The 26157-nt window shown below is 41.7% G+C and overlaps 1 protein-coding gene across 1 annotated transcript; it reads left to right on the forward strand.

Moving 5' to 3' along the window:
* Nucleotides 1–2942: 2942 nt before the first annotated feature.
* On the forward strand, nt 2943–25705 carry NLRP8 (NLR family pyrin domain containing 8). Its single transcript, XM_041733980.1, has 10 exons — nt 2943–3231; nt 4431–4505; nt 6612–8211; nt 11714–11884; nt 13685–13852; nt 16624–16776; nt 18138–18308; nt 20531–20701; nt 24023–24193; nt 25316–25705. The coding sequence occupies exons 1-10, from the start codon at nt 2943–2945 to the stop codon at nt 25443–25445; spliced, it is 3099 nt and encodes a 1032-aa protein (XP_041589914.1). The 3' UTR covers nt 25446–25705.
* Nucleotides 25706–26157: the final 452 nt, after the last annotated feature.

Here is a 26157-nt window from a genome sequence, read left to right on the forward strand (position 1 = left end):
AGAAGCAGGCTTCCTGTAGGGAGCCCAATATGTAACCCAATCCCAGGACCCCGGGATCACACCTGGAGGTGAAGGCAGACACTCAACTGCTGAGCTATCCAGGTGTCCCACCTTTGCTCATCTTAATGGAGTTTTTGGTTGGGGTTTTTGTTGTTGCTGTTTGGTGTTTTGTTTTTGTTTTTTCATGATTGAGTTGTATGCTTTCCTTATATATTTTTTATGTTAATCCTTATCACATATGTGATCTGCAAATACTTTCACCTATTCTGTAGGTTGCCTTTTTGTTTTGTCAGTTGTTACTTTGCTGCACAGAAGCTTTTTATTTAATATAGTCCCACTCGTTTGTTTTTGCTTGCCTGAGATTTTGGTGTTATGTGCTCTAAATCATTGCCAAGATTAATATTAAGGAGACTTTCCCATATGTTTTCTTCTCGGAGCTTTACAGTTTCAGGTAATACATTTAACTGTTTAATCCATTTAGAGATAATTTTTGCCTATAATGTAAGATAAGAGTCCAATTCCATTCTTTTGCATGTGGGTATCTAATTTTCCCAACATTCATTAAAGAGATTATTCTTTCCCCATTAAATGTTCTTGGCTCCATTTTCAATTATTAGTTGACCATATATGCACAGATTTATTTCTGGACTCTTGATTCTGTTCCATTGGGCTCTGGGTTGTGTTTACACCAGTACCACACTGTTTTGATTACCATAGCTCTATAGTATAGCTTGAAATGAAGAAGTGTGATGTCTCCACTTTGTTGTTCTTTATCAAAATTGTGTTAGCTATTTAGGATTTTTTGTGGTTCCATACAAATTTTGGGATTGTTATTTCTATTTCTGTGAAAAACACCATTGGAATTATGATAAAATTACATTGAATCCATAGATTTCTTTGGGTAGTTTGGACATTTTAATAATATTGAGTATTCCAATCCAAGAACATGGGATCTTTTCATGTATTTGTGCTTTCAATTTTTTTCAAATGCTTTTCCTGCACCTATTTGAATAATCATGGGTTTTACACTTTATTCTGTTGGTGTATTGTATCACATTTATTGATTTTATGTTGAACCATCATTGCATACTCAGAGATAAATCCCATTTTGCCATGGGGTATGATTGCTTTAATTTGCTGTTAAATTCAAGGGACACCTGGGTGGCTCAATTGGTTAAGCGTCTGCTTTCAGCTCAGTTCTTTTCTTTTGGGGGAGGTTTTTGGTTGCTGATTTGATCTCTTCAGTTGTTCGTGATTTGTTCATGTATTCCATTTCTTCATGATTCAATCTTGGTAGTTTGTACGTTTCTAGAAATGTATCTATTTCTTCATTATCCAATTTGTTGCTGTGTAATTATTGATATTGATTATCAATTATTGTAATTGATAGTCTCTCATGATCCTTTGTATTTCTATGGTATCAGTTGTAATAGCTCTTCTTTTATTTCTGATTTTGAGTCCTTTGTCTTTCATGGTTAGTCTAGTGGAAGGTTTGTCAGTTTGTTTATTTAAAAAAACAACAGGGCAGCCCGGGTGGTCCAGTGATTTAGTGCCGCCTTCAGCCCAGGGTGTGATCCTGGAGACCTAGGATCAAGTCCCACGTCGGGCTCCCTGCATGGAGCCTGCTTCTCCCTCTGCCTGTGTCTCTGCCTCTCTCTCTCTCTCTCTCTCTCTCTCTCTCTCTAATGAATAAATAAATAAAATCTTAAAAAATAAAAAAAACAATAATAAACCAACTCTTAGTTTAACTGATCTTTTATAATGTCTTTCTGGTCTTTATTTCATTTATTTTTCTAGCTCCTTGAAGTGTAATGTTGGGTCGAGATCTTTCTTTTTTTTCCTTAAAGTAGGGTTTTTTGTTTTTTGTTTTTTGTTTTTTGTTTTTTTGGCTCACATATCAGGAATGACAGAATCCAAGAGTGGAGGTGAAGGTTGAGTGCTTACTTAAGTGGTGGTTGTCATCCACACACGGACCTTGCAATTATCCAAAGCATTGCAGTAAGTCGAAGGAGATAAAACTTTAAGCCAGTGTCCAATACATGATGACTTAAGGGAGGTATACAGGAAGTTCTCAGATGATGGAGATGAGAATTAAAAGATGGTAACAACAAAAAACTCAGGGAAGCAATTGTATGTGAGCAGCAGGTTGACCAAAAAGTGAGACCCTCTGCTGCCAGTGACATCATTGTTTTCTTCTTCTCCACATTCCATTTCTTGCCCATGATAATCATGATGGAAGACAAAGGAAGGATGAGACAGTGGAGGGGATAGATGAAAAGGAATAATAAGCCTTTGATTCCAAGCAGTTTTATAAATTCCCATTGAGTCTTTAAAATAACTGTGGTATAGATGTAAGCCCCAAATAATTGTTAGCTATGATATGCCAGGCATAGGTCCAAATGTACCTGTAGATTTGTCTCTGAGAATCCTCACACTCCCATCAACAGGTATGCTCTGGTCCCAGGATCAAAGATGAGAAGAGAGGCACAAAGAGGTGCTGTGATTTGGCTATCTACCTTGCTAATACATGGCAACAATTATAGAAACGACAAAATGGATTTGAGTCCAAACACTAAGCCTGAATACTAGACAGGTCCCTTGGTTTTTCCATAAGGGAAAGAACATCATGGGGGAGGGGGGAAAGGAGCTAAGGAGAGTATCTGATACATTATATGCTATATCAAATATTAATTAAATAAATCTGTCCTCTTGGGTGAGTTTTCATTTTCTTATATCTTCATGCCTTCACAGGTCTGGTCTGTTCTCTTCTAATTGGTTGTCTTGATCACTGGCACTAAGGTTCTAGGTCTTGAGTGAAGATAAGTGAAATGAATCAGAAATCTGGCCCTTCTTCATCCAGCTCTCCTTCCAGCTCTTCCTCCTGTTCTTCCTCTTGCTCTTCTTGCTCTTCTTCTTCTCCTTGTTATTTAATCTCATCCGTGATGTCCTCTGCCTCCTCCACCTCCCCTTTTGAAAATGGGGTCATGCTGTACATGGTCTATTTAAGCAAGGAGGAGCTACAAACATTCAAGCAGCTTTTAGTGGATGAGAGACCCAGACCTGGCCCTGTCCAGATCACCTGGGACCAGGTGAAGACTGCCAGATGGGGGGAGGTGGTTCATCTCTTAATGGAATACTTCCCTGGACGACTAGCTTGGGATGTGACTCATGACATCTTTGCCAAGATGAACCAGATGGAACTGTGTCTTCGGGTGCAAATGGAGCTAAATGGTGAGTAATAATCTGGTATACAAAATGGGGATGGGTTTGAGTGTTAAAGAACTAAATACTTTACTGGCCACCCATGTTAGTCTCCTGAACAAGAAGGTAAATAGTAGAGTGTGATGATGCCTCTGACCCCAAAAGGCAAAGACTATCATGTTAGCATGGTTTAAAAAACTTAACCAGATACTGCTTATCTGCTATCTCTATATAGTCTATCTTCATTAATTATGGATTCCATGTTTGAGAATCTGCCTATTCACTAAACCTTACTTGTAACTCCAAAATCAGTGATTGTGGCACTTTCATAGTCATTTATAGACATGAAGGGTAGAGAAAAATTGAACACAGATGTTCCCAGCTGCAATTGAACAAAGCAGTGCTCTGCCTTCTTAACTGTGCACTTATCCTATAAACAAGTGTCCTTTCCACGGTCTATTTGGTGCCACTTTTTTTGTGTTTTTGTGTATCTTGTTGGTTACATTGCTATTTAACCTGCCTCCAAGTGAAGTGGTGAAGAGCTGTTTAGTGTTGTAGGCACAAAAGAGCTATGCTGTGCCTTACAGGGAAAATATATGTGTTGGGTAGGCTTCATTCAGGCCTGACTTATAGTGCTGTTGATTGTGAGTTCAGTGTTCATGAATCAACAATATATATTGAATAAGATTTATTTAAACAAAAACACACATGGACCATGGTTATGTATTGAAGACTTGAAAATGTAAGCAGAGGCTACAGGAACCTAACCCTGTATTCATGGGGGAGCAGAACTGGCTAATTGAATATTCACAGTAATTTTAGAGAACATAAATAACATGAGTAAGAAGAATCAATGATTACATGTGTATGTGTATACACATTATTTTCATATACATATAAATTTACACATAAATAGATATATACATGTACACAGATATGTGCACATGCATAGATATTAAAGTATGCATATATTTTACAAATACATATGCATGTGTGAGTTTGTATATATTGCTACCTCTGTGTCTGGATGAGCTATCAATTTGTATTATTGAATATTCAGTACATTCCTAAAAGAGCACCATTTTCTCACTTCCTAACATGATGGAGTCTAGACAATTTTCTTCTCCCTGGACTAAGGTGGTGAGAGAATGGGACTCTTGGATGGTGTGGCTGCTCCTATCCTGAAACAATCATCCCAGTGGAACAGTCTCCTTTCCTGTCTATTCCAGACATTCTACCCAGCCTGGAGCTAGAGGACTCAAACCCAAGAGAAATGCCAGTGAGTTTGGAGGAAGGAGAATCTGGTATGTGCTGGCATTGTGACAAAACCTGGAAGAAAGTGGGCTGTGGGTTGGGGTGAGAAGCTCAATTCCTGAGGCAAGGCAGATTATAAATTACTATGTCAGCATCTCTTCTATGAATCAGAATTTAAGAAAAAAAAGAGTTGTTGTGGATGTACCTAACTCAGAAGTCCAGCCACCAACCCAGCTGGCAGCATCAAGTGATATCAAGACATCACTTCTGTCCTTCTCCTGGCTCCCTTTTCTTCTGTAGGACTCAGTCTTGAGTGGTCTCCCCTCCCACTGACCATCTTGACCACCAGCTACCCTACATATACATTGTACCTGCTTAGCATCATCAGCAGAAAGAGTATTTTCTCATTTCTCTAGCATTCGTCCTAGAACTGATTCAGCTGAATGAACTGAGGTCACAAGCTCAACAATGAATGAAATGATGGAGTGCTCTGGTTGGTTAAGACTGGCCCATGCATACTTCAAAGAGAGTTTGGTGGTAGGCCAGCCATAGTTCAATTTAAAAACCAAGGCCTAGGGCAGCCCTGGTGGCTTAGTGGTTTGGCACTGTCTTTGGCCCAGGGCTTGATCCTGGAGACCTGGGATCGAGTCCCACGTCTGGCTCCCTGCATGGAGTCTGCTTCTCCCTCTGCCTGTGTCTCTGCCTCTCTTTCTCTCTGTGTCTCTCATGAATAAATAAATAAAATCTTAAAAACAAGGCCTGGCAAGGGGTAGTTCGCCAAAGAATCACTGGAGTGCTATGCCAGAATGGGAATGGTTAGTAAGCAGGCAAATACAACAGATACCTTAATCCATCCTCTTCCCTGCTCCACCATCCTGGAACATCAAAAATTCGATTCTAGAAAGAACTCAAATTATGTTCATGTGAACTGAGTTTGCATTTCCCAGTCAGGTTGTGTGAAGAGATGAGGTCAAAAGGAGCCAAGAGCCCAAGGGCAACACTCAAATTTGTTGTGAAAGCACACAGGAAGTGGGATGTGGGATCCCCAGTTCCAGCCTTAGCACAGTTAGATTTCACCTGTTCAATAAATTACTGGAGGGCTGATGGTTCTGACACCATAGTCTCAGCCAGAGTCATAAACCCCGCTTTATTTTGGAGATGGCAGGCTGGAGGCTTAGAGGTTCTATGACTTGCTTACCCTCATGAAGCTAATAAGTAAGTTGATCTTGAACTTGTAGTAAGCACCCTTCTACTTATCAGCTAGAGGTAGAGTGAATAAAGTTGGAGCCAGTCATCATGTCTAATTTGCAGTTTCCTGTCGAGGGGAGGGGGTAGTGGATCACAGGTTGAAATGAAGGTCATGACAGCTCCTTTTAACTCCCTACTCCATATCTCATGTGCTGACAGAATCCAATTTATTTAGGGGTAAAATGTACATGGTCCTAAGTGAAATACTTTTTTCCTAGGTTTCCATAAAGTTGGGATTAACCATCTGATGGCTCTAGACCATCGGATATAAGTAGAAGTCTCCTGAGTGCTTCAGTTTGTACTGATGGAAGTAGACATGAGCTCTGAGCATGTCCCTCCTCCCCACTATTTCTGCTCTGAATACAAATATAACTTACTACATAACAATAACATAACTACAACAGCAATCTCCTATTCATGAGGCAATAAGCATAAAGAACAGACTTATAGAAATGTGTTAATTTTTACATATCCCTCCCCATATTTCTTTTTTTTAATATTTTATTTATTTATTCATGAGAGAGAGAGAGAGAGAGCGGCAGAGACACAGGCAGAGGGAGAAGCAGGCTCCACTCAGGGACCCTGATGCAGGACTCGATCCTGGGACTCCAGGATCCTACCCTGAGCTGAAGGCAGGCACCCAACCACCAAGCCACCCAGGCGTCCCTTTCCTCCCCATATTTCTTAACTCAAAAGTAGACCTTCTCTGTTTAAACCACTTCAAGCTGACTTCTCTGTTTACTCACAGCTTCTTAATTGGTGCAGAGCTGTCTGGAAAAGTGCATAATGCATGCAGGTGTGTCATGGGGCTTAATGTAGACATCAAGGCTAGTTTTCTTTTTGTTTGACTGGTTCTCACAAATAACTCTGACACTGTACCCTGTATTTCTCCCACCTTGCTAATCTAGATAAAATACAGGAATACAAACTGTATATGATTGATGAGTATTCCATGATACAGAGCAAGACCACTTGGCCTGGGAACCATATGGACTTCTTCTACCAAGACATAGAGAGACACGAGAGGTTCTTACCATGTATTTTTCTTCCCAAAAGACCTCAAGGTAGACAACCCAAGACTGTGGTCCTACAGGGAGTGTCTGGAGTTGGTAAATCAAGCTTGGCCAGAAAGGTGATGTTGGAGTGGGCAAAAAACAAGTTCTACAGCCACAAGTTCTGGTATGCTTTCTACTTCCATTGCCGGGAAGTGGCCCAGGTAGATGAGCAGAGCTTGTCAGAGCTGATTGCTCATAAATGGCCCAGGGCACAGGCTCTCATGTCCAAGATTATGTCCAAACCAGACCAACTTCTGCTCCTCTTTGATGGCTTTGAGGAAGTAACATTGACCCTCACAGATAGACCAGCTGACCTGAGTGAGGACTGGAGCCAGAAATTGCCTGGGTCTGTCCTTCTGACCAGTTTGCTGAGCAAAATAATGCTTCCTGAGGCCACCCTTCTGATCACCCTGAGGTTCACATCTTGGAGGAAACTTAAGCCCTTCCTAAAACATCCCTCTTTTATAACACTTACAGGGTTTAGTATGGTGGAAAAAGTCAAGTATTTCAGAACATATTTCAGAAACAAGAGGGAGGCTGATGAAGCCTTGAGTTTTGTCATGGGAAACACGATTCTCTTCTCCATGTGCCAGGTCCCTGTGATTTGCTGGATGGTGTGTTCTTGTCTGAGACAGCAGATGGAGAAAGGAGTAGATCTTGTGCAGGCGTATCCAAATGCCACAGCTGTATTCGTCCAGTATCTGTCTAGCTTATTTCCAACCAAAGCTGGAAGCCTTCCCAGTAACACTCACCAAGAACAACTGAGAGGTCTGTGTTACTTGGCTGCAGAAGGTATGTGGAACATGCGATGGGTGTTTGACATGAAAGACTTTGAACAGGCCAAGCTGGATGAGACCGCTGTTGCTACTTTTCTCCATGTGAATATTTTTCGAAGGGTTGCAGGTGACAAAGACTACTATGCTTTTGCCGACTTGAGCTTCCAGGAGTTTTTTGCTGCCTTGTTGTATGTTCTCTGCTTCCCACAAAGACTAAGAAATTTCTGGGTGTTGGACCGTGTTCAAATCATACGCCTCATAGCATATCCTGGAAGAAAGAAAAACTATCTTGCTCAGATGGGGCTTTTCTTATTTGGCCTTTTAAATGAAAAGTGCAGTTTAGCCGCAGAGAAGTCCTTCCGATGCAAGCTGTCCTTGGGTAATAAGAAGAAACTGCTGAAAGTTGCAGCCTTGCCATATGAATGTGGCCCACCAACCCTGCACCATGGCATCCCACAGCTATTCTACTGTCTGCATGAAATCCAGGAGGAGGCATTTGTGAGTCAGATCCTAAGTGATTGTCAGAAAGCTGCTTTGATCATCAGCAGGAACAAAGACATGCAAGCATCTGCTTTTTGCCTCAAACACTGTCGACATTTGCGGAATCTAGAACTGACTATTACCCTGACCATCACTCAACTGTATGCACTCAACCCGGATCCCCTCCAGTCCACTGAGTAAGTGCTTGCATCCCTCCTTGGGCAGCCTATCCTTCCCAGGAAATTTGTCTACCATTCCCCCAGGCATCCAGGATGGCCAGCTGTCCTGAGGTAGTCCCTTACAGAGAACACTTTCAGTTTTAAAACCAGGACGGGAGCTGCTCCTAGGATAGAGAGTTTCATGCTAAAGCTGGGAGAATCCTGGAAAAGCAAAATGATTTGTTTACCTTCCTTATCTCTCTTCTGCATTCCCTCCCCTCCCTTAAATGAGGGGACCTTGCTTCACTTGTCACCCCCACTTCTATGTATCACCAGCTTGTTAGTCTCTAGGGAAGTGCTGTCCAATGGGACTTGCTGTGATGGTGGAAATCCATTAGCTACGTGTGACTGCTGAACACTTGGGAATATGGTTAGTGTGACTGAGGCACTACATTTTAAACTTTATTTAACTTTAATTAATTTAAGTTTGGATAGCCATGTATAGCTGTGGTCACCATATTGGGCAGCACGACTCCAGGGGAGCTTTCCTTTCAGTGTAAAAACATCGCTTCCATCTTTAATTAGGGGGAAAAAAACTGAAAACTACATGGCCTCATGAAGGGACTATTACATCTCCCTCCTTGTTTTCCTATCAAACATCTTGAAATCACCGTTTCTGTTCACTGTTTCTTCCCTGTTCCCCATTGTGATCTGAAGTGGGTGTTCTGGCTTCCTGGGCAAGAGTTTGGCCCAGCTCTTCCAGGGACCAAACTGTGTGTCTTTGGACAATTCCTAAATTTTCTGGGTCTCTGTTTCTTCATGAGTAAATAATTTTTAAAAAATAGTACATGCCCCACAAGGGGGCATTTAACCTTTTATGAAGGTTAAATAAGACCATACGTATGACACACCAAACATGTCCCAGCCTTTAGTTCCTACCAATAAATATGGCTAAAATTACTATATTATTCCCACCACCCAACTGAAACTCTCTCAGAAGATCTATACTTAAATATAGTGGATGTACTTTTCTTAAGTGACAGATAGTACTGACTAATCACTTTTTCAGACAGTTTTCATACTGGTTAATATTTGTTTAGCTTTTTCCCTGTGCCAGACACAGTGCCAGGTATGTTTACTTGATGTGAATTGTTGCTTCCAATGGCTATTGGACACCACGAAGCATTGGAGGTCAGATAGATTCATAAGTTGTTCAAGGTCACACAGCTGGTTGAAGCTAACACTTAAACTGAAATGGGACCTCTGCTGGCTGTGATGAACAGCCAGAAAACTAGACTGACCCCTGGGATTGGAGGCATGGGAAAGAGCACACTTTTTTGCTACAAACTTAGAGTGCTCCCCTCATTCCTTCATTTCTCTGTATAAAGGAGCCACAATCTCTTCCAGCTGCATTTTTTCCCATGAAAGATGGCATAAGTCTTAAGCATGTTGATGGGTTGTTGTCAGGTTCCTTTGAAATGTCATACGTCAGTCTGATGTATGGCTATATAAATAAAGGGACCTCTTCTGAAGTTAGGCAACATCTCGGTTCTATGTGATGCGTCATCACATCAAACAATGCCCATCTTTCTCCAGCACATGTGACTTTCTCCAGGGCAGAGGTAAGCAAACCCAGGTTGCTGTTCATTATTGTAAGTAAATTTCAATCAGATCTCAGCCACGCTTGCTTGTGACAGTGTTTCAACTGCTACCATATTGCTGTGGCCAAGTTGGGATATATCCACAAATTGTTTGATCTATGAAAGCTGAATATTTGCTAGCTGACCACTTACAGAAAAAAAAATGCCGAGTGCTGTGCTAGGGTATGTTTTTAGAAAAGGAATTGCCAGATCACAAGGTGGACACATCACATCTTAACTTTGTATCACAGATAGCACCAAATTGCTCTCCAGGGATTCTTAGTATTTTATGGATGAGATGGCTACATAGGACAGGCAATTCTATGTCTACTTCCAACTTATAAAAGCAGCTCCAAACAGCTCCACAACATCACATCTGACTGGCCCCTTTGCCCCCAAGTACTTTCAACTGGGGAGGAGAATGCATGCCAAGAGCTTGATATCTAACTTGCTATTATTGCATATTGGTCTTCCCAACAAAGACCTCAAAGTCTAACCATAATGTCTTGATCTAAATCTGAATTAATCATAAAACTTAAAATTAGCAGAACTCTTAAAAGATGAGAAATTTCTTTTGTGTTGGTCAGTCTGTGTTGATAACTTCTGTGGCAGTTCTTGAACGGAGCTGGTATGTTTAGCCCAGCTTTTTTGGAGCTATAATTGTTGTATAACATTGTGTATGTTTAAGGAATACAACGTAGTGATTTTTTTAAAAGATTTTATTTATTTATTCATAGAGAGGCAGAGTCACAGGCAGAGGGAGAAGCAGGCTCCATGCAGGGAGCCTGATGTGGGACTCGATCCCTGGTCTCCAGGATCACACCCCAGGCTGCAGGTGGCGCTAAACCGCTGCACCACCGAGGCTGCCCCAATGTAGTGATTTTATATATGTATACATTACAAAATGCTTATGCATCACCTCACCTAGTTACAATCTGTGTCTGTGAGTGATGAGATCTTTTACTCTCAGTGACTTTCAGGTATAATATTGTTATTGATAGTCATCCAGCTGGACATTACATCCCCAGAATCTATTCATCTATAACTGGAGGTTTGTATCCTTTGACCACCTGTATCCACTTCCCCCACTCCAAATGGAGTTGGTATTATTTTTATGTGTTTGCATTTAAAATGGGTGTGAAAAGCACATGGTTTTATTATATGGGATTTCATTTTAAACAAAAATAACATGCTAGCATAAGTATTCTGAAATTTTCCTTTTTATTCTATGTCTTAGAAATATTTTAATGCTTGTGTACACCTTCTTCAATGAGGTCTACTAAAGTCTTCTAAATATAGGTGTACTGGAGATTATGAAATCAGTTCTCCATATGCTTTTGAGTTATTTCCAACTATATAATACAAATAGCATTGTACAAAAAAACTCATGGGAGTCTCTTGATGAGCCTCTTTGAAAAGATTGCACAGGGGAAAATCAGCAGGTGCTTCCCAAGTCAAATTATATCACATATTGGTCCAGCTGTGGATTTTCTTTTCCTGCATTCACTGTGCCGAAGGAGATTAATTTTTCCCTTATTTTACTTCTGTGTAGAGTTTTTTCTTTTTAATAACAATTTTATAAGCAAAGACTAAAAATATAGGCTACAGATATAATTTAATCTCTTTCCCCATATAAATCCTAAGTGATTAAAACAATTTTCTTTCTTCCAAAGTCATAAGAAAATCTAGGTGTCCTTCCCAAAGGTCATAAGTCTTCCTGGAATAAAATGAGAAATCTTGCAGTAGTTCTCCTGGGCATTTTTTTTTTTCAATGGGGGAGTCTTACTGGATCATTGTGATCACAACCAGGGTCAGGAACACCAGCCCTGAGTTTCCAAGTGGATTTTCTCAAGTTTAATCTCTAATGACAAGCCATGTTCTCTTTTCTCCCTTGCACACAGACCAGGAAGCAGCAATCAGTGTTTTCTCTGGTGGCAAGACTTCTGCTCCGTGGTTAGGACCCATGAGAATTTGGAAGTCCTGGCTGTGACAAACACTGTTATGGAAGCTGATTCAGTGAAGGTCCTTTCTGCAGCTCTGAGACATCCTGGGTGTAAACTGCAAAAACTAATGTGCGAATAAAACAGATACTGGTTGGAAAGGATTCTGTTGAAATAGTCTATTTGCCATCCCGTTTTTCTACCTCCCTCTCTGCTCATGTAGACTTGCAGAAAGCATCCATGTTTATCATTCCCCCCCCTTCTAGTCTTATTGAGAAAGAATAGATAAACATTACTGTGTATGTATAAGGTGTATAGCATCATGACTTGATATACATATATTGCAAAATGATCACCTCAGTAACTTTAGCTAATATTCATCATCTCCTAGAGCTACCAAATGTTTGTCTTCCCTGTGGTGAGAAAGATCTACTCTCTTGGCAACTTTCAAATACACCATCCAGCCATGTTAACTGCAGTCCTCAGGCTATGCATCACATCCCCAGTACTTTTGCATCTTTTTTTTTTTTTTTTTTTACTTTTGCATCTTATACCTGGAAGCATGTACCTCTTGACCACCCTCACCCGATTCCCATCTCCTACCTCTGATGACAAACAAAACAAAAAAACCTGATCTGTTTTTCTGAGTTTGTGGGTGTTTTTTGTTTGTTTGTTTTTGTTTTTGTTTTTAGATTCCACATATTAGGGAGATCATTTTTCCAAAGAGGACATACAGGGATGCCTGGGTGGCTCAGCAGTTGAGTGTCTGCCTTTGGCCCAAGGTGTGATCCTGGAGTCCCCGGTTCGAGTCCCACATCAGGCTCCCTGCATGGAGCTTGCTTCTCTCTCTGCCTGTATCTCTGCCTCTCTCTCTGTCTCTCTCATGAATAAATGAATAAAATCTTAAAAAAAAAAAACAAAGGACATACAAATGGAGTAGGTTTCCCCATTTCATGGATGAACAAACTGGATATGCACTTAAAATACAGATTTAAACTGAACATCTTGGCTCTAGAGTCTGTTCTTAAAGCCATTCCACTATACTCTCGCTCCCTGTGGATTTTAAGATCCAGAAACCCAATACCCAAAATTCCTTGAAATAGCACACTAGACAACATGTGGCCCCCTAGCCAGTGTCTGACCTATTTTTTTCTCCTGTTATTATGGTGACTGTTATTAGCTCCCACTTGTTGGGTGGCTATTGTACATCAAGCACTATGCAGAGCCAGTTATAGGTGTCATGTACATTAATTCCCACACCCATCTTAAGGAGAAGGCATCATGCTTTCTTGTGGACTCGGAACTGAATTTTGGAAGGTAAGTGACCTACATTAAGTCACCCAACTGGGGAGGCCAGGCTGAGCTGAGAACCCATTTTAGACCTCAAAAGAAAGGCTCTCATGTATTCAAAGATTAATCAAATCTAGAACTGATTAGCAAATAGGCAGATACTGGTCAAAAGATACACACTTCCAGGTAGAAGATGAGTAAGTTCTGGGGATCTAATATGCAGCATTGTGACTGTAGTCAACAATACTATATGGTATACTCCAAAGCTGCTGAGAGTCCATCTTCAGTGTTTCCATCACTCACACAAAAAAATGATAATTTTGTAATGGGGTGAAGGTGTTACCCAATGCCAAGGCAGTAATCATTTTGCAATATATTAGAGTATCAAATCAACATGTCGTACACCTTAAACTTAGATGTTATGTGTCAATCACATCTCAGTAAAGCTGGAAGACTAATTAGCCACTTTGTGGCAATGGTTTCATGGGTATATGCATATGTCCAAACTCACCAAGTTGTGATCATTAAAATGATAGATGCATTTATTGATATCTTATTTATACCTCGATAAAGCTGTTTTTGAAAAAAGAACTTATTGGCTGATGAGATCTTATCGTAACGAGGCACTGCTTACCTCTCTAGCTTTAGACGTGTGAATACTTCCATGTTGAATGAAGACTTACTCCAAGTTTTGATGGAAAACTGGTATCTGAGATGCTTGGAAATACAAGGCACAGAAGTGAGATGTGAGGCCATGGAGTTTCTGTGCACAGCCTTAAAATACCCACAGTGCTATCTCCAGTGTCTGAGGTAAGATGGGCCTGAGATTGAGAAAAGATCCTGGCAACCAGACTGTTCTTTCAGAGGTAGGATTACATGTGCAGTCTGCCTGTTATCTTTTTTTTTTTTTTTTTGGGTCTCATTATTGTTCATTTTATATGGCTTTTTTTAAGGTGTTCAATGTGATTATTTGATGTACATACACATTGAGAAATAATCATCACCATCAAGCTAATGAACACATCTACCACCTCACGTAGTTGCCATTTATGGGGAGGAACACTTAAGACCCACTCTCTTGGCAAATTTATATATTTATATATATACTACAGTATTGTCAACCACAGCCACCAAGCTGTACATCAGTTCCCCAAAATTCATGCATCTTACAACTGGAAGACCATCCTCTCACCATTTCCCCCACATTCCTGCCCTTGGCAACCACCATTCTACTCCCTGGTTCTAAATATCACCTTTTCATGCTCTACAATTTGTTTGGTTTCTTTTTAAATATTTTATTTATTTATGAGAGACAGAGAGAGAGGGGCAGAGACACAGAGGAGAAGCAGGCTCCATGCAGGAAGCCTGATGTGGGACTGTATCCTGGGACTCCAGGATCATACCCTGAGCTGAAGGCAGGTGCCAAACCGCTGCCACCCAGGGATTCCCTTCATGCTCTACAATTTGGCTGTGTCCTAGATGTGTCTGAGATAGAGAAACTAGAGCCTCGGTGGTGACCTTGACCTACCTCACATCAGCTCACAAGAAGCGATTGCTAAGAATGCAGGAGTTTGTGAGCCGATTGTCAAACAGCATTATTGAAAAGTTAAATTGTACAGACTTAAATAAACCATATGAGAAAACAAAATCTGATAGATTATATATATATATTTTTTTAACACCTGTTTCTCCCATATTTGCTGTGCCCTGGTTTTCTTTTTTTTTTTTAATATATATATTTTTTATTGGGGTTCAATTTGCCAACATATAGCATAATGCCCAGTGCTCATCCTATCAAGTGCCCCCCTCAGTGCCTGATACTCAGTCACCGCATCCCTCTGCCCACCTCCCCTTCCACTACCCCTTGTTTGTTTCCCAAAGTTAGGAGTCTCTCATGTTCTGTCACCCTCTCTGATATTTCCCATTCATTTTCTCTCCTTTTCCCTTTATTTGCTTTCACTATTTTTTATATTCCCCAAATGAATGAAACCATATAATGTTTGTCCTTCTCCAATTGACTTCCTAATTTATTTTGATGCCAGGGGTGCAGCAAACTTTTTCTATGAAGGGCCAGATAAGAATTTTCAGCTCTGTGGACTATTCAGTTTTTGTCATGACTTTTCAATTCTGCCATTATACGGCTAAATTTTCCATCCAGTATGTAAATGAACAGATGTGGCTGTGTTCCGATAAAACTGTATTAATTTATTGAGCACCTGCTAATAATACAACTTAATATCTATTATTAATAATTAAGAAATATACAATTTGTTAATAACTCTACTGTATAATTTGCTGATTTAAAAAAATATATTTTATTATTTATTTGAGAGAGAGAGACAGAGACAGAGAGAGCACAGTGGGGGAGAGGAAGAGGAAGAAGTGGGCTCCCCATTGTGTAGGGAGCCTGATGCAGAACTCAATCCCAGGACCCTGGGATCATGACCTGAGCCAAAGGCAGATACTTAGCCAACTGAGCCACTCAGGTGCCCCTAATTTGCTGATTTTTATTATGAGCATTGGGATTTGAATTTCATTTAATTTTCATGTGCCACAAAATATTCTTCTGATTTTTTTAACCATTTAAAACTTTTTTAAAGATTTTATTTATTTATTCAGGAGAGACACAGAGAGACAGAAGCAGAGACAGAGGCAGAGCGAGAAACAGGCTCCATGCAGGGAGCCAGATGTGAGACTCAATCCCAGGACCGCGGGATCACACCCTGAGCCAAAGGCAGACACTCAACCTCTGAGCCACCCAGGCATCCCCATTTAAAACATTTTTAAAATTCTTAGTTCACAGGTTATACAAAACCAGGTGCCAAACAGACTTGGCCCACAGCTATAGTTTGCCAACTTCCATTGTGTGTTCCTACAGTTGTTGCATTGGTGAGGTGCAGTGCTTCTGCTGTGCATTCAACAACCTCACATCATAAATCAACCACCGAAGGAGGATTCACACTAGACATTGGCAAACACGGCACATCAGGGCATTCTTCTCCAGAGTCCATAAACATTTACCAGCACCCAAGTGCTTAGCATCCCCACAGGCCTTTCCGTGGGTTCCGTTGTGGCAACAAAACTTGCGCAGCCTCTTGTTCCTGCCAGCTCTGCTCCTTCACATGGGTCAGAGCTGAGTGGAGCCTGGAAGGTTCAAGTGGCCAGACCTGGAGGTGGAGCAACATGGTAGTTGGCTAAAGGTCAACTTCAGATGGAAACCTAACTTGACAAGACAATAGCTGTGACATGTGACTGAAATCTCAGTTCTTTGTCATGAAGATTGCTTGGCAGGTAAATGTAAAAGGAAGTTATATTTATTTCAAGGGCTGAATTGAGTTCTTGGTTCATAGTTAGAGCCCAGTTGTAAACCCATGCCAGTTGGTCATTGATACTATTGATACTTTGGGACTAAGATGCTGAATTTGATGCAAGATTACCAGCTGGAGAAGATGGAAATCTCCCCTGGAGTCACTCTTGTGTGAAGAACAAGGATGTTGGGACAGTAGATGGGATCTATGTGGCTACACGGGTACCATCTTTCCCAGGAGCTCAGGCTCGGCATTTTTATGTGGCCTCCATAGGTTGGAAGACTGCTCAGTTACCCCTAAAAGTTGGGCTGATCTTGCCAGGGATCTTGGAAGTAACAGACACTTGAAGACACTAATGCTGAGAAGTAGCTGCCTGGAGACATTTGGGGCATATTACCTGTCACTGGCCCAACTGGAGAGACTGTTGTAAGTCTTGTTGTTGTTATCATGACTTTGTTTGTTTGGTGAACGGAGTGCTTCTGGGAGGAGAGCAATAATGGAGGAAAGTGTGCCAACTTAAGTCTTGTGGCTGGTATGATTACCTAGATGGGTCCATGGAACACAATGAGCCCAATGCATCTGTCCTCCAGCTGATGACCTAGAACCTCACCAACAGTTTTCTTTCCTCATAGGTTGTATTGATTCCTGCCCCACCCCTCACGATAGCCAGCTTAAAAGAGCATCACACAGTTTTGCACTGATTTGAATTTCACATAAGTAGCCTTAGCTAGTTCTTTTTCTGATCAACTAACATTTTCCTACTTAGTTGGTTCAGAAGCCCATTCCTTTTCACTGATGAATGATCACAGTTGTGTGAATATGCAACAATGTAAGTATCCATCCTACCTGCCACTGAGGTTTATGCTGTCTGTACGTACACACATGCATGCAGCCACATGCTGTGATGAACACTCCAAAGTGGGATCTCTGAGTATAGAGAGCACCCATCTTCCATTTTACCATTTTACCAGCTTGTGGCCAGCATATTTTTAAAAATAGTTTATTTATTTATTCATGAGACAGAGAGAGAGAAAGAAGGAGAAAGGCAGAGACACAGGCAGGGGAGAAGCAGGCTCCACGCAGGGAGCCTGATGCAGGACTCGATCCTGGGACTCCAGGATCACGTCCTGGACCAAAGGCAGGTGCCAAACCACTGAGCCACCCAGGGATCCCCAGTGGCCAGCATCTTTGCACCAGTTTGCAGTCCCACCAACAGGTGGATACCAATTCCCATAACTCTGAGTCCCCATCTGGGCATTGTTACTGGCCGTATTCTCACTACTCTTTTTGCCAGTCTACTGAACAGGAGATGGTATCTCATTATTTTAAAGTGTATATTCTTCATTACTAGGAAAATGTTTTCATGACCTTACTATTCATTTTGGTTTCTCTACTATAAATGCCTGTTCCTGTCTTTAAAGCATCTTTTTAATAGATACCTATAGATAGATAATTTGAGTCTTTATTAAGCTTGTGAAAGGCTATCTTTCTTGGGCCACCCAGATGTCTGTTATATATTCTTTAGCCTTTGGTGGTCTCTTTCCTTCTAACCCCTATAACTGTCTTCTTGACCCACATCTTCTCCACTCCCCTAGCCTCACAGGAAGACTGCTACTTTCTTCTTTAGGACTTGGAAGCCCTAAGAGATGATAACAAGGGTGTGATGAGGCTTTGACACTGAAAAAGAAATCCCAGATGGCAATGTTCATCTCTCAGTATGAAACAAAGAAAATCTGGTCATGGGCATGAATTTAAATGCATCCCATCTGTGTGTTTCTGTCCACCAGATTGGAGAATTGTGGCCTCACGGTGCTTTCCTGTAAAAGTCTTATGTCTTCCCTCATGAGTAATAAGATGCTGACCCATCTGAGCTTGGCAGAGAATGCCTTGAAGGACGAAGGAGCAAAACAGCTTTGTAGTGCCTTACAGCATCCTATGTGTCCTCTACAGAGGCTGGTGTGAGTTCCAAAATGCCCTCTTCTTGGGGCTCCCTAGAGTAGAATAGAGTGTTTGAGGAAAACTGTATGTGTATATGTGTGTGTGTGTGCGTGTACACTGATCTCTATTATGAATTCTTTATTTTTTTTAAAAGATTTATTTATTCATGAGAGACACAGAGAGGCAGAGACACAGGCAGAGGGAGAAGCAGGCTCCATGCAGGGAGCCCAATGTGGGGCTCGATCCTGGATCCTGGGGTCATGCCCTGAGCCTAAGGCAGAAAGCAGATGGCAGATGCTCAACCACTGAGCAACCCAGGCATCCCTATTATGAATTCTTTAAATGGTTTCCCTTAGGCGTCAGGATGTGTGATATTATGATTTATAACATAAATATGTATTTGGTCTTCCTGTTTCTGGCCCAGAGCTCCCTAAACCCTTGGAAATACCTAAGTGGTGAGAGCTATAAAGGTGTTTTTGTTATGTTAATGAGGTGACTTTTGGAAAGCACCCAAGATTGGGTGCTTGTAGCCCCAAGAACCAGCTTTGCGATTAGAGGGTTAGAAGTGTAAGTCCTTCCCCCTAACTTCTGGGAAGGAGACAGGGGCTGAAGATGGAGCCAATCACCCATAATCAATGATTTAATTAATCATACCTGTGTAATGAAGCTACCTATAAACTCCGAAGGACAGTATTTGAGAGCTTTTGGATGGGTAAACACCAAAAAGATGCAGGGAGAGTAGCTCATGTGAAGAGGACTTGGAAATTCTGTGTCTTCTCCCCATACTTGGCTCTATGCATCTTTCATCCGTTGTTCCTGAGTTCTATCCTTTTATAATAAAATGGTGAAGAGTAAATGGGTTCCTGAGTTCTATGAGCCACTCTAGCAAATTAATGGAATCCAAGGAGGGGGTCATGAGAACCTGACTGGTGATTGGCTTCCTGGGTTGGAGGAGGCACTGGAAGCTCCAGGTTATAGAAGCACAGCCTGAGCTTGCAGCTAGTGTCTAAGGGGAGTGAGGTGGGAGGAGTCTTGTAGGACTGAGCCCTTAACCTGCCCAATCTGATGATCTGTAGATATCAGTAGAATTGAGTTGAATTCTCAGATTCTATTGGTGTCTGAGAATTGTTTCTTAGTGTGGGGGACCACCCCATTTATGATGAAACTGGTCTCAGAGCACCAATGTAAGGTGCTTTTATCTATCATTAACAGAAAATAAACTCAGATGGTTTTAAACCATAAAGTTGCTGACTCATAAAACCAGAAATGAGAAAGTGGCACAAAATATCCCCTGAAGAGAAGAAATATGTGGGAAATATCAGAAAGGGAGACAGAACATAAAGACTCCTAACTCTGGGAAATGAACTAGGGGTGATGGAAGGGGAGGAGGGCGGGGGGGTGGGGGCGAATGGGTGATGGGCACTGAGGGGGGGCACTTGACAGGATGAGCACTGGGTGTTATTCTGTATGTTGGTAAATTGAACACCAATAAAAAATAAATTTATTATTAAAAAATATATATATCCCCTGAACCCATTATACTTTTAGCTTCCCAAAGTTAAGCAGGAAGTGGTCCAGGTGCTTTGTAAAACAGTCTAGCTGCTCCTTAAAAGGTTAAATGTAGACCTAACATATAAATCAGCAATTCCACTGCTAGATACATACACAACAGAAATAAAAACACTCCCACTAGAAAGTTGTACACAGATGTTCATAGCGGCATTATTTATAACAGCCAAAAAATTGGAAATACATCAAGTGTTGATAAACTGATGTATGTGTGGTGTATCCATATGATGGAATATTATTCAACCATAGAAAGAGTCAATATATTGATACACACTACAATATGGATGAACCTTGAAAATATTATGGTAAATGAAAGACACCGTATTTTTTTTTAGATCTGTTTGAGATCCTGATTTCAGTTCCTTTGGATTAATATCCAAAACCAGATAGTGGTTGCTGGAGTTGGGGGTGGGCTGAGGAACAAAATTGGGAATTAGAAGAATACAGGGTTTTCATTTTGGGGGTGATGAAAATGTCCTAAAATTGTGGCAAATGTGCACCTCTGTAAATATACTAAAAGACATTGATTTGTACAATCTAAATGGACAAATGATAGGGTATGTTATTAATATCTCAATAATACTGTTATGCCCCCCCAAAAAAATGAGGGGCAGGAAAGGAGTAAAAATCTAAGGGTTTTTGGTTGGTTTTCTTGACACATGTTTCTTTGCAGGCTGAGAAACTGTGCCCTCACCTCGGACTGCTGTCAAGACATGGCCTCTGCTCTGGGTAAAAATAAAAATTTAAGAAGCCTGGACCTTGGCTTTAATACCCTGAAGGATGATGGAGTTACCCTGCTCTTTGAGGCCCTCAAGAAGTCTGAGTCTGGCCTCCAGATCCTGGAGTAAGTTACTCATGCTCCTCTTGCAACAATGGTCTGTAAAATTCTCTGAGCAGAATATGGGAAAGGATTTTTGCACTTCCAGGTTTTTCCCTCCATTTAGTTGGAGGACTGGACAGTTTCAGTGCAGTGGTTCAGAAAGTGGTTCCTCAGATTGGGAACTTCTTTCTCCCAGGAGTTGTTAGAGATGCAAATTACTGCAGTGTTTGCCTTTCTATGTCTAGCTTATTTCATTCAGCATAATGCCCTCAAGATGCATTCATGATGTCACAAATGGCAGGATTTCCTTCTTTCTTACAACTGGATAATATTCCATTGTGTGTAAATACATTTTCTTTATCCATTCATCTGCTGTGGGCATGAAAGCTGTTTCTGTGTGGTAGCTATGGGGGTAATGCTGTAGGGAATAAGAGTGCAGGTGTTTCTTGGAGATCCTGGTTCCAGTTCCTTGGATGGGGACACAAAGGTGGTGGTGCTGGGTCATGTGTTGCTCTAGGGGTGAGCCCACAGACTACTTAACCTGCACGTCCAGGTGGCTCCCATGTATGCTGCACTTGAGGACTACAGTTCTAGGGAATAGTCTTCCATTCAGTAAAAGACAGAAGAGTTTATTTGTTGGCTATGGAATGATGACTGAGATAGCTGGTCTTCTGAAATAGATGTTTGTACTTAGGGATTCTTTTTTACATATAATTTTCTTCTTCTTCTTCTAAATGGTCTCTATGCCAACATGCATGCTAGCCAGCAATTTGAAAAGCATCATCCTATTTTTAATTCATATTATGGTTTCATTGAGTATTTGGGAAAGATTTGGAAACAGCTCTGGATGTTGTGGATCCAACATGTGTGGATGAAATGGTTTTGCCTCTTTTCTGCCCACATTTTCTCTTCTCTATTAGTATAATCTGGGTTTGAAGTCTAGGTAATTAAAATCATTGCTTTATGTTACATCTCTAACTTCTTAGGATTAGTCTTGATAATGGACTTCATTTTTGTTGATAATTAGCTAGTCCAAGGAAATTTAGTCTTCATTATAATCCATGGTTTGTTTGTTTTTAAAGATTTTTTATTTTAGGGCACCTGGGTGACTCAGTCGGTTAAGCACCCAAATCTTGATTTCAGCTCAGGTCATGATCTCAGGGTCATGAGATCAAGCCCCATGTCAGGCTCCATGCTGGGTATGGAGCCTGCTTGAGATTCTCTCTCCCTCTCCATCTGTCCCTCCTTACATGCTCTCTCTCTCTCTCTAAAAAATATCTTTAAAAAAGAATTTTTATTATAAATAATCTCTACACTCAACATGGGGCTCAAACCCATAACCCTGAGATCAAGAGTCACATACTCTACCAGTTGCGCCAGCTAGGAGCCCGAGCTCCTGATTCTTTTTCTTCAGAAATTTAATCTTGGTTTTAAACATTGATTTATCTCTTAGACTGAGCAAAATATATTTTCAAGGATTAAACAAATTTCCAGATGAGAATTTATGTAGTGTTCTCAAAGCCTTTGCATGTGTGAGACTACTTTTTTAAATCTACTTTCACAGATGAGCAGCAACTTGGCTGAGTATAAAATTCATGGACCACCCCATCCCAAACTTCTTGATCTTAATTCTGTGGCATTCTAGTCTTGTAGAAAAGCTATCTATATCTTTATTTTTCCCAAGAAGAACCCAGACTTCTATTGCTTATTCTCTTCATTAAAAAAAAAAAGTCCTCACATACCTGTGAGTCTTATTTATAATTAGAATTATTTTAGAACAACTCTCCTTCTATTGTTGAAAGGAAATGATTTATGTCACTGTAACCAAGGTTAAGGAATGTTTTGGTTGGTGCACTAAGGGAGCACCAGGTGCCTCCCTGATGAAAACAGCGTCAGTATTTTATAAACCAATGCAAAGCTGAATGCATGCCCTTGTAGTTTTGGCTTGAACAGCAGTTTCCAGCTTGTCATTTATCAGCTAGTGGGAGTTCACAGGGCAGGGGAGGCAAGCCATCAGAAAGAAAACAGAGGATGCACAGGTAGGAGACACAGGGCCCCCCATGGCTCTCTCTTTTGCCTGTCCTTTTGCCTTGCTCCAGGGGAGATTCTACTCTTCATTCAAAAATGGGACCCTGGGAGGCCTGGGTGGCTCAGCGGTTTGGAGCCTGCCTTTGGCCCAGGGCGTGATCCTGGAGACCTGGGATTGGGTCCTGTGTCAGGCTCTCTGCATGAAGCTTCTCTCTGCCTGTGTCTCTGCCTCTGTCTTTCATGAATAAATAAATAAATAAAATCTTTTTTTAAAAATGGGATCCAGGGGCTCAGTCAGTTAAGCAGCTGCCTTCAGCTCAGATCATGATCCCAGGGTCCTGGGATCAAGCCCCCCATCAGGCTCCCTGCTCAGTGGGGAGTCTGCTTTTTCCTCTCCCTCTGCCCCTCCCCCTGCTTGTGCTCTGGCTCTCTCTCTCAAATAAAAAAAATTTTTAAAAATGGGACCCAAGGGCAGCCCCGATGGCCCAGCCTTTTGGCACCGCCTTCAGTCCAGGGTATGATCCTGGAGTTCCGGGATCGAGTTCCACGTCAGGCTCCCCGCATGGAGCCTGCTTCTCCCTCTGCCTGTGTCTCTGCCTCTGTGTGTGTGTGTGTGTGTGTGTCTGTCTGTCTGTCTGTCTGTCATGAATAAATAAATAAAATCTTTAAAAATAAAAAAATAAAAATGGGACCCCCAAATCACCCCCTTTCTGTACCTTTTGCTCACCTACACAGTACTACTTCTTTTATGCCTGTTCTAAATTTATGATAGGCATCCCTTCTATGATGCAGCTCCTTTCTAGAACTTCCTCTCCAGCTTTGCCATAAACACTGTGAGGGCAGAGGGATCTATTTATGGAGGAACCAGAATGCTGGCACACTGAAATAGTGAAACCATGCTCTTCAAATACATTTATTTGGGGACTTGCCTCCTCCCCTACCCCCAATCGACTATGAGTACCAGGAAGCCAGAGATGCTGTCTTCTTCAGTGTTGTGTCAACAATGCCCAGGGCAGTGCCTGGTACACAGGTGGTGCTAAATAAATCGTGTTTGAATGAACAAAGCTAATCCACTGTGACAATCTGTTTCTGAAAGAGGTTATATACCTCATAACTTCTCAGAGTTAGGACCTACAGCCTACCCTGGACAGTCGCCTGAAATGACACGAAGAAACCGATGCACACATAGCAGGTTCTTAAAAACATGTTTAGAATAAAATGCCTCATTCCAGTGGGTGCGATTTCTGGGGTTAGGATTGGCTGAGCTCTCCGGTGTGGGGCATGGTGACTTGTCTCCTGTCTGCTTCCACCCCGCAGGCTGGAAAGGTGCCTATTCACCTCTCTCTGCTGCCAGGCTATGGCTTCCATGCTCCTCCACAACCAGAGCCTGAGGTACCTAGACGTGAGCAAGAATGACATTGGGCTCAGGGGCATATTGCTCCTGCGGGAGGCCTTCCAGCAGCACAAGAGGAAAAAGAAGGTTGTTTTGTAAGTCTCTACTGGATTCCCATGCAGAAACAGCAGTACAAGCAAGGCTTTTCGTAAAGAGGGAGACTCTAGACCCAAAAAGCAAGTGCAGATATTGCTAATGTCCATCTCTCATTTCCTGAGGACTTATACTCACCTTAATGTGGCTGATCATACCCCTAGGCCCTGCCTGTGCCTAATGGGAAAACTGACCTGGAGTCTCCCATCTGATTTTAACTTCTATCTATCCTTCACCTTCTACCCTGGTTCTAACTGATTAATCACCACTTACCAGCTGTATGACTGTGAACAAGTTCTCTTACCTTGTTGAGTCTGTTTCCCCATCTGTGAAATGGGATGGCAGCTTCCTCCATGGAGGTGTTGTGAGGATAGAAGGAAGTTTGTCTGTGAGGACATGGCACAGTGCCTGACACCACGATGTCTTTGGTCAGCAGTGGGTTCTGGGTGGAGGTTGTAATATGAATTTTTTTATAAAATTTCTGAAAGTCAGAAATTTGGGAGCAGTTTGGCTGGCTCTAGCTCATGGTCTTTCCTGAGGCAGACCAGAGAGAATGCCTCAGACCTGAGGCAGAGAATGGCCATTCATCAGATGAACCACCAACTAGAGTTTGACGGAGACTAGATCGGTTTCGACGCTGAAACCATTTGGCTGTTGGCAGGTGACCCCAATGCTCCCTGTAGAGCTGCTTATGACAGAGCACCTGGCTTTCTCCGAGAGAGAGAGAGAGAGAGAGAGAGAGAGAGAGAGAGAGAACCCAAAAAAAGACTCCCTAGTCTTTGATTACTTCTTGTAGAAAGTGGCATCTACCACTTTTGCCTTACTCTCTTGGTCACGTAGACCAACCATAGTGAGGGAGAAGACTCCACCAGAGTATGAGTAACAGGGGACAGAATCACTGGGCTGGTTGAGGCTTCATACCACACTCAGTAAGTGGTTGAACTGCAGCCCTCGGACTCCATCTGTGACTCCCAGGAGCAGCACCATTCATCTCAGTCTACTGTATGGGACCAGAGCAGTCTCCAGGGTAGTGAATTTCTGTCCTCGAGGTTCTACATAATTCTCTAGAACCTCAGAAGAAAACCAAACATGAGAGAACAAAACCTAACTCTTACTATTCACAGGGAGACGAAACAGAATTATGCCCCAGACATGGTGATGAGGCTGGAGGGCCCAGCTGTGAAGAATGAAAGCCTGAGGATCATACAAGACTGGAGTGCTGACTGCTGGGATGAGGCAAGATGGATGGAGTGATCTGGTGCCCCCCCTGGCTGTTTTCTTCCTTGGGAAATGTTGGCGTATTGAGGACCATTCTCAGTCTGGAATGGCCCAGTTGGTTCTGGAAAATGGTTGGGGCATGACCTCTAAGCATCTCTCTCAGAGATGCTGAGGCCATGTGTTAGGCGCAGATTAGTTATTGAGTTAGGAGCGCCAGCCCATCTCCATCCCTGGCTTCCAGATATCTCTGAATCTGTCATGCTAATATTGTCTCTGGGAAATATCTGACTGGCCTATGAAGATATTGGAATAATTTAATTAAAAATGTATACATGAATGCAATCTGAAAACTTTTCAAGCGTTATTTATTTACCTGTAGACTAGTATATCAAACTGTTTAGAAGGAAGGATCTCAGGGGCACCAGGCTGGCTCCATTGGTGGAATATGCAACTCATGATCTCAGGGTTGTGGGTTTGAGCCCCATGTTGGGTGTAGAGATTACTAAAATCTTAAAAAAAAAAAAAAAAAAAAGAACTCTGTTCCTTGTCTGAAAAAAGTGTCCAGGGCACATTTCCAAGGAAGATACTACAGCAAGAAATGGAAAAGGAAAAGCACCTCATTTTTAAAAAAGATTTTATTTACTTCCTTGAGAGAGAGAGAGTGCACTTGAGGAAAAGAATCTGAAGCAAGCTCTGTGCTGAGTGCAAAGTGTGACGGGGCTCAGTTTCATCACCCCAAGATCACGGT

This window comes from Vulpes lagopus, chromosome 2 (assembly GCF_018345385.1).
Source record: "Vulpes lagopus strain Blue_001 chromosome 2, ASM1834538v1, whole genome shotgun sequence".
NCBI classification, from domain to species: Eukaryota; Metazoa; Chordata; class Mammalia; order Carnivora; family Canidae; genus Vulpes; species Vulpes lagopus.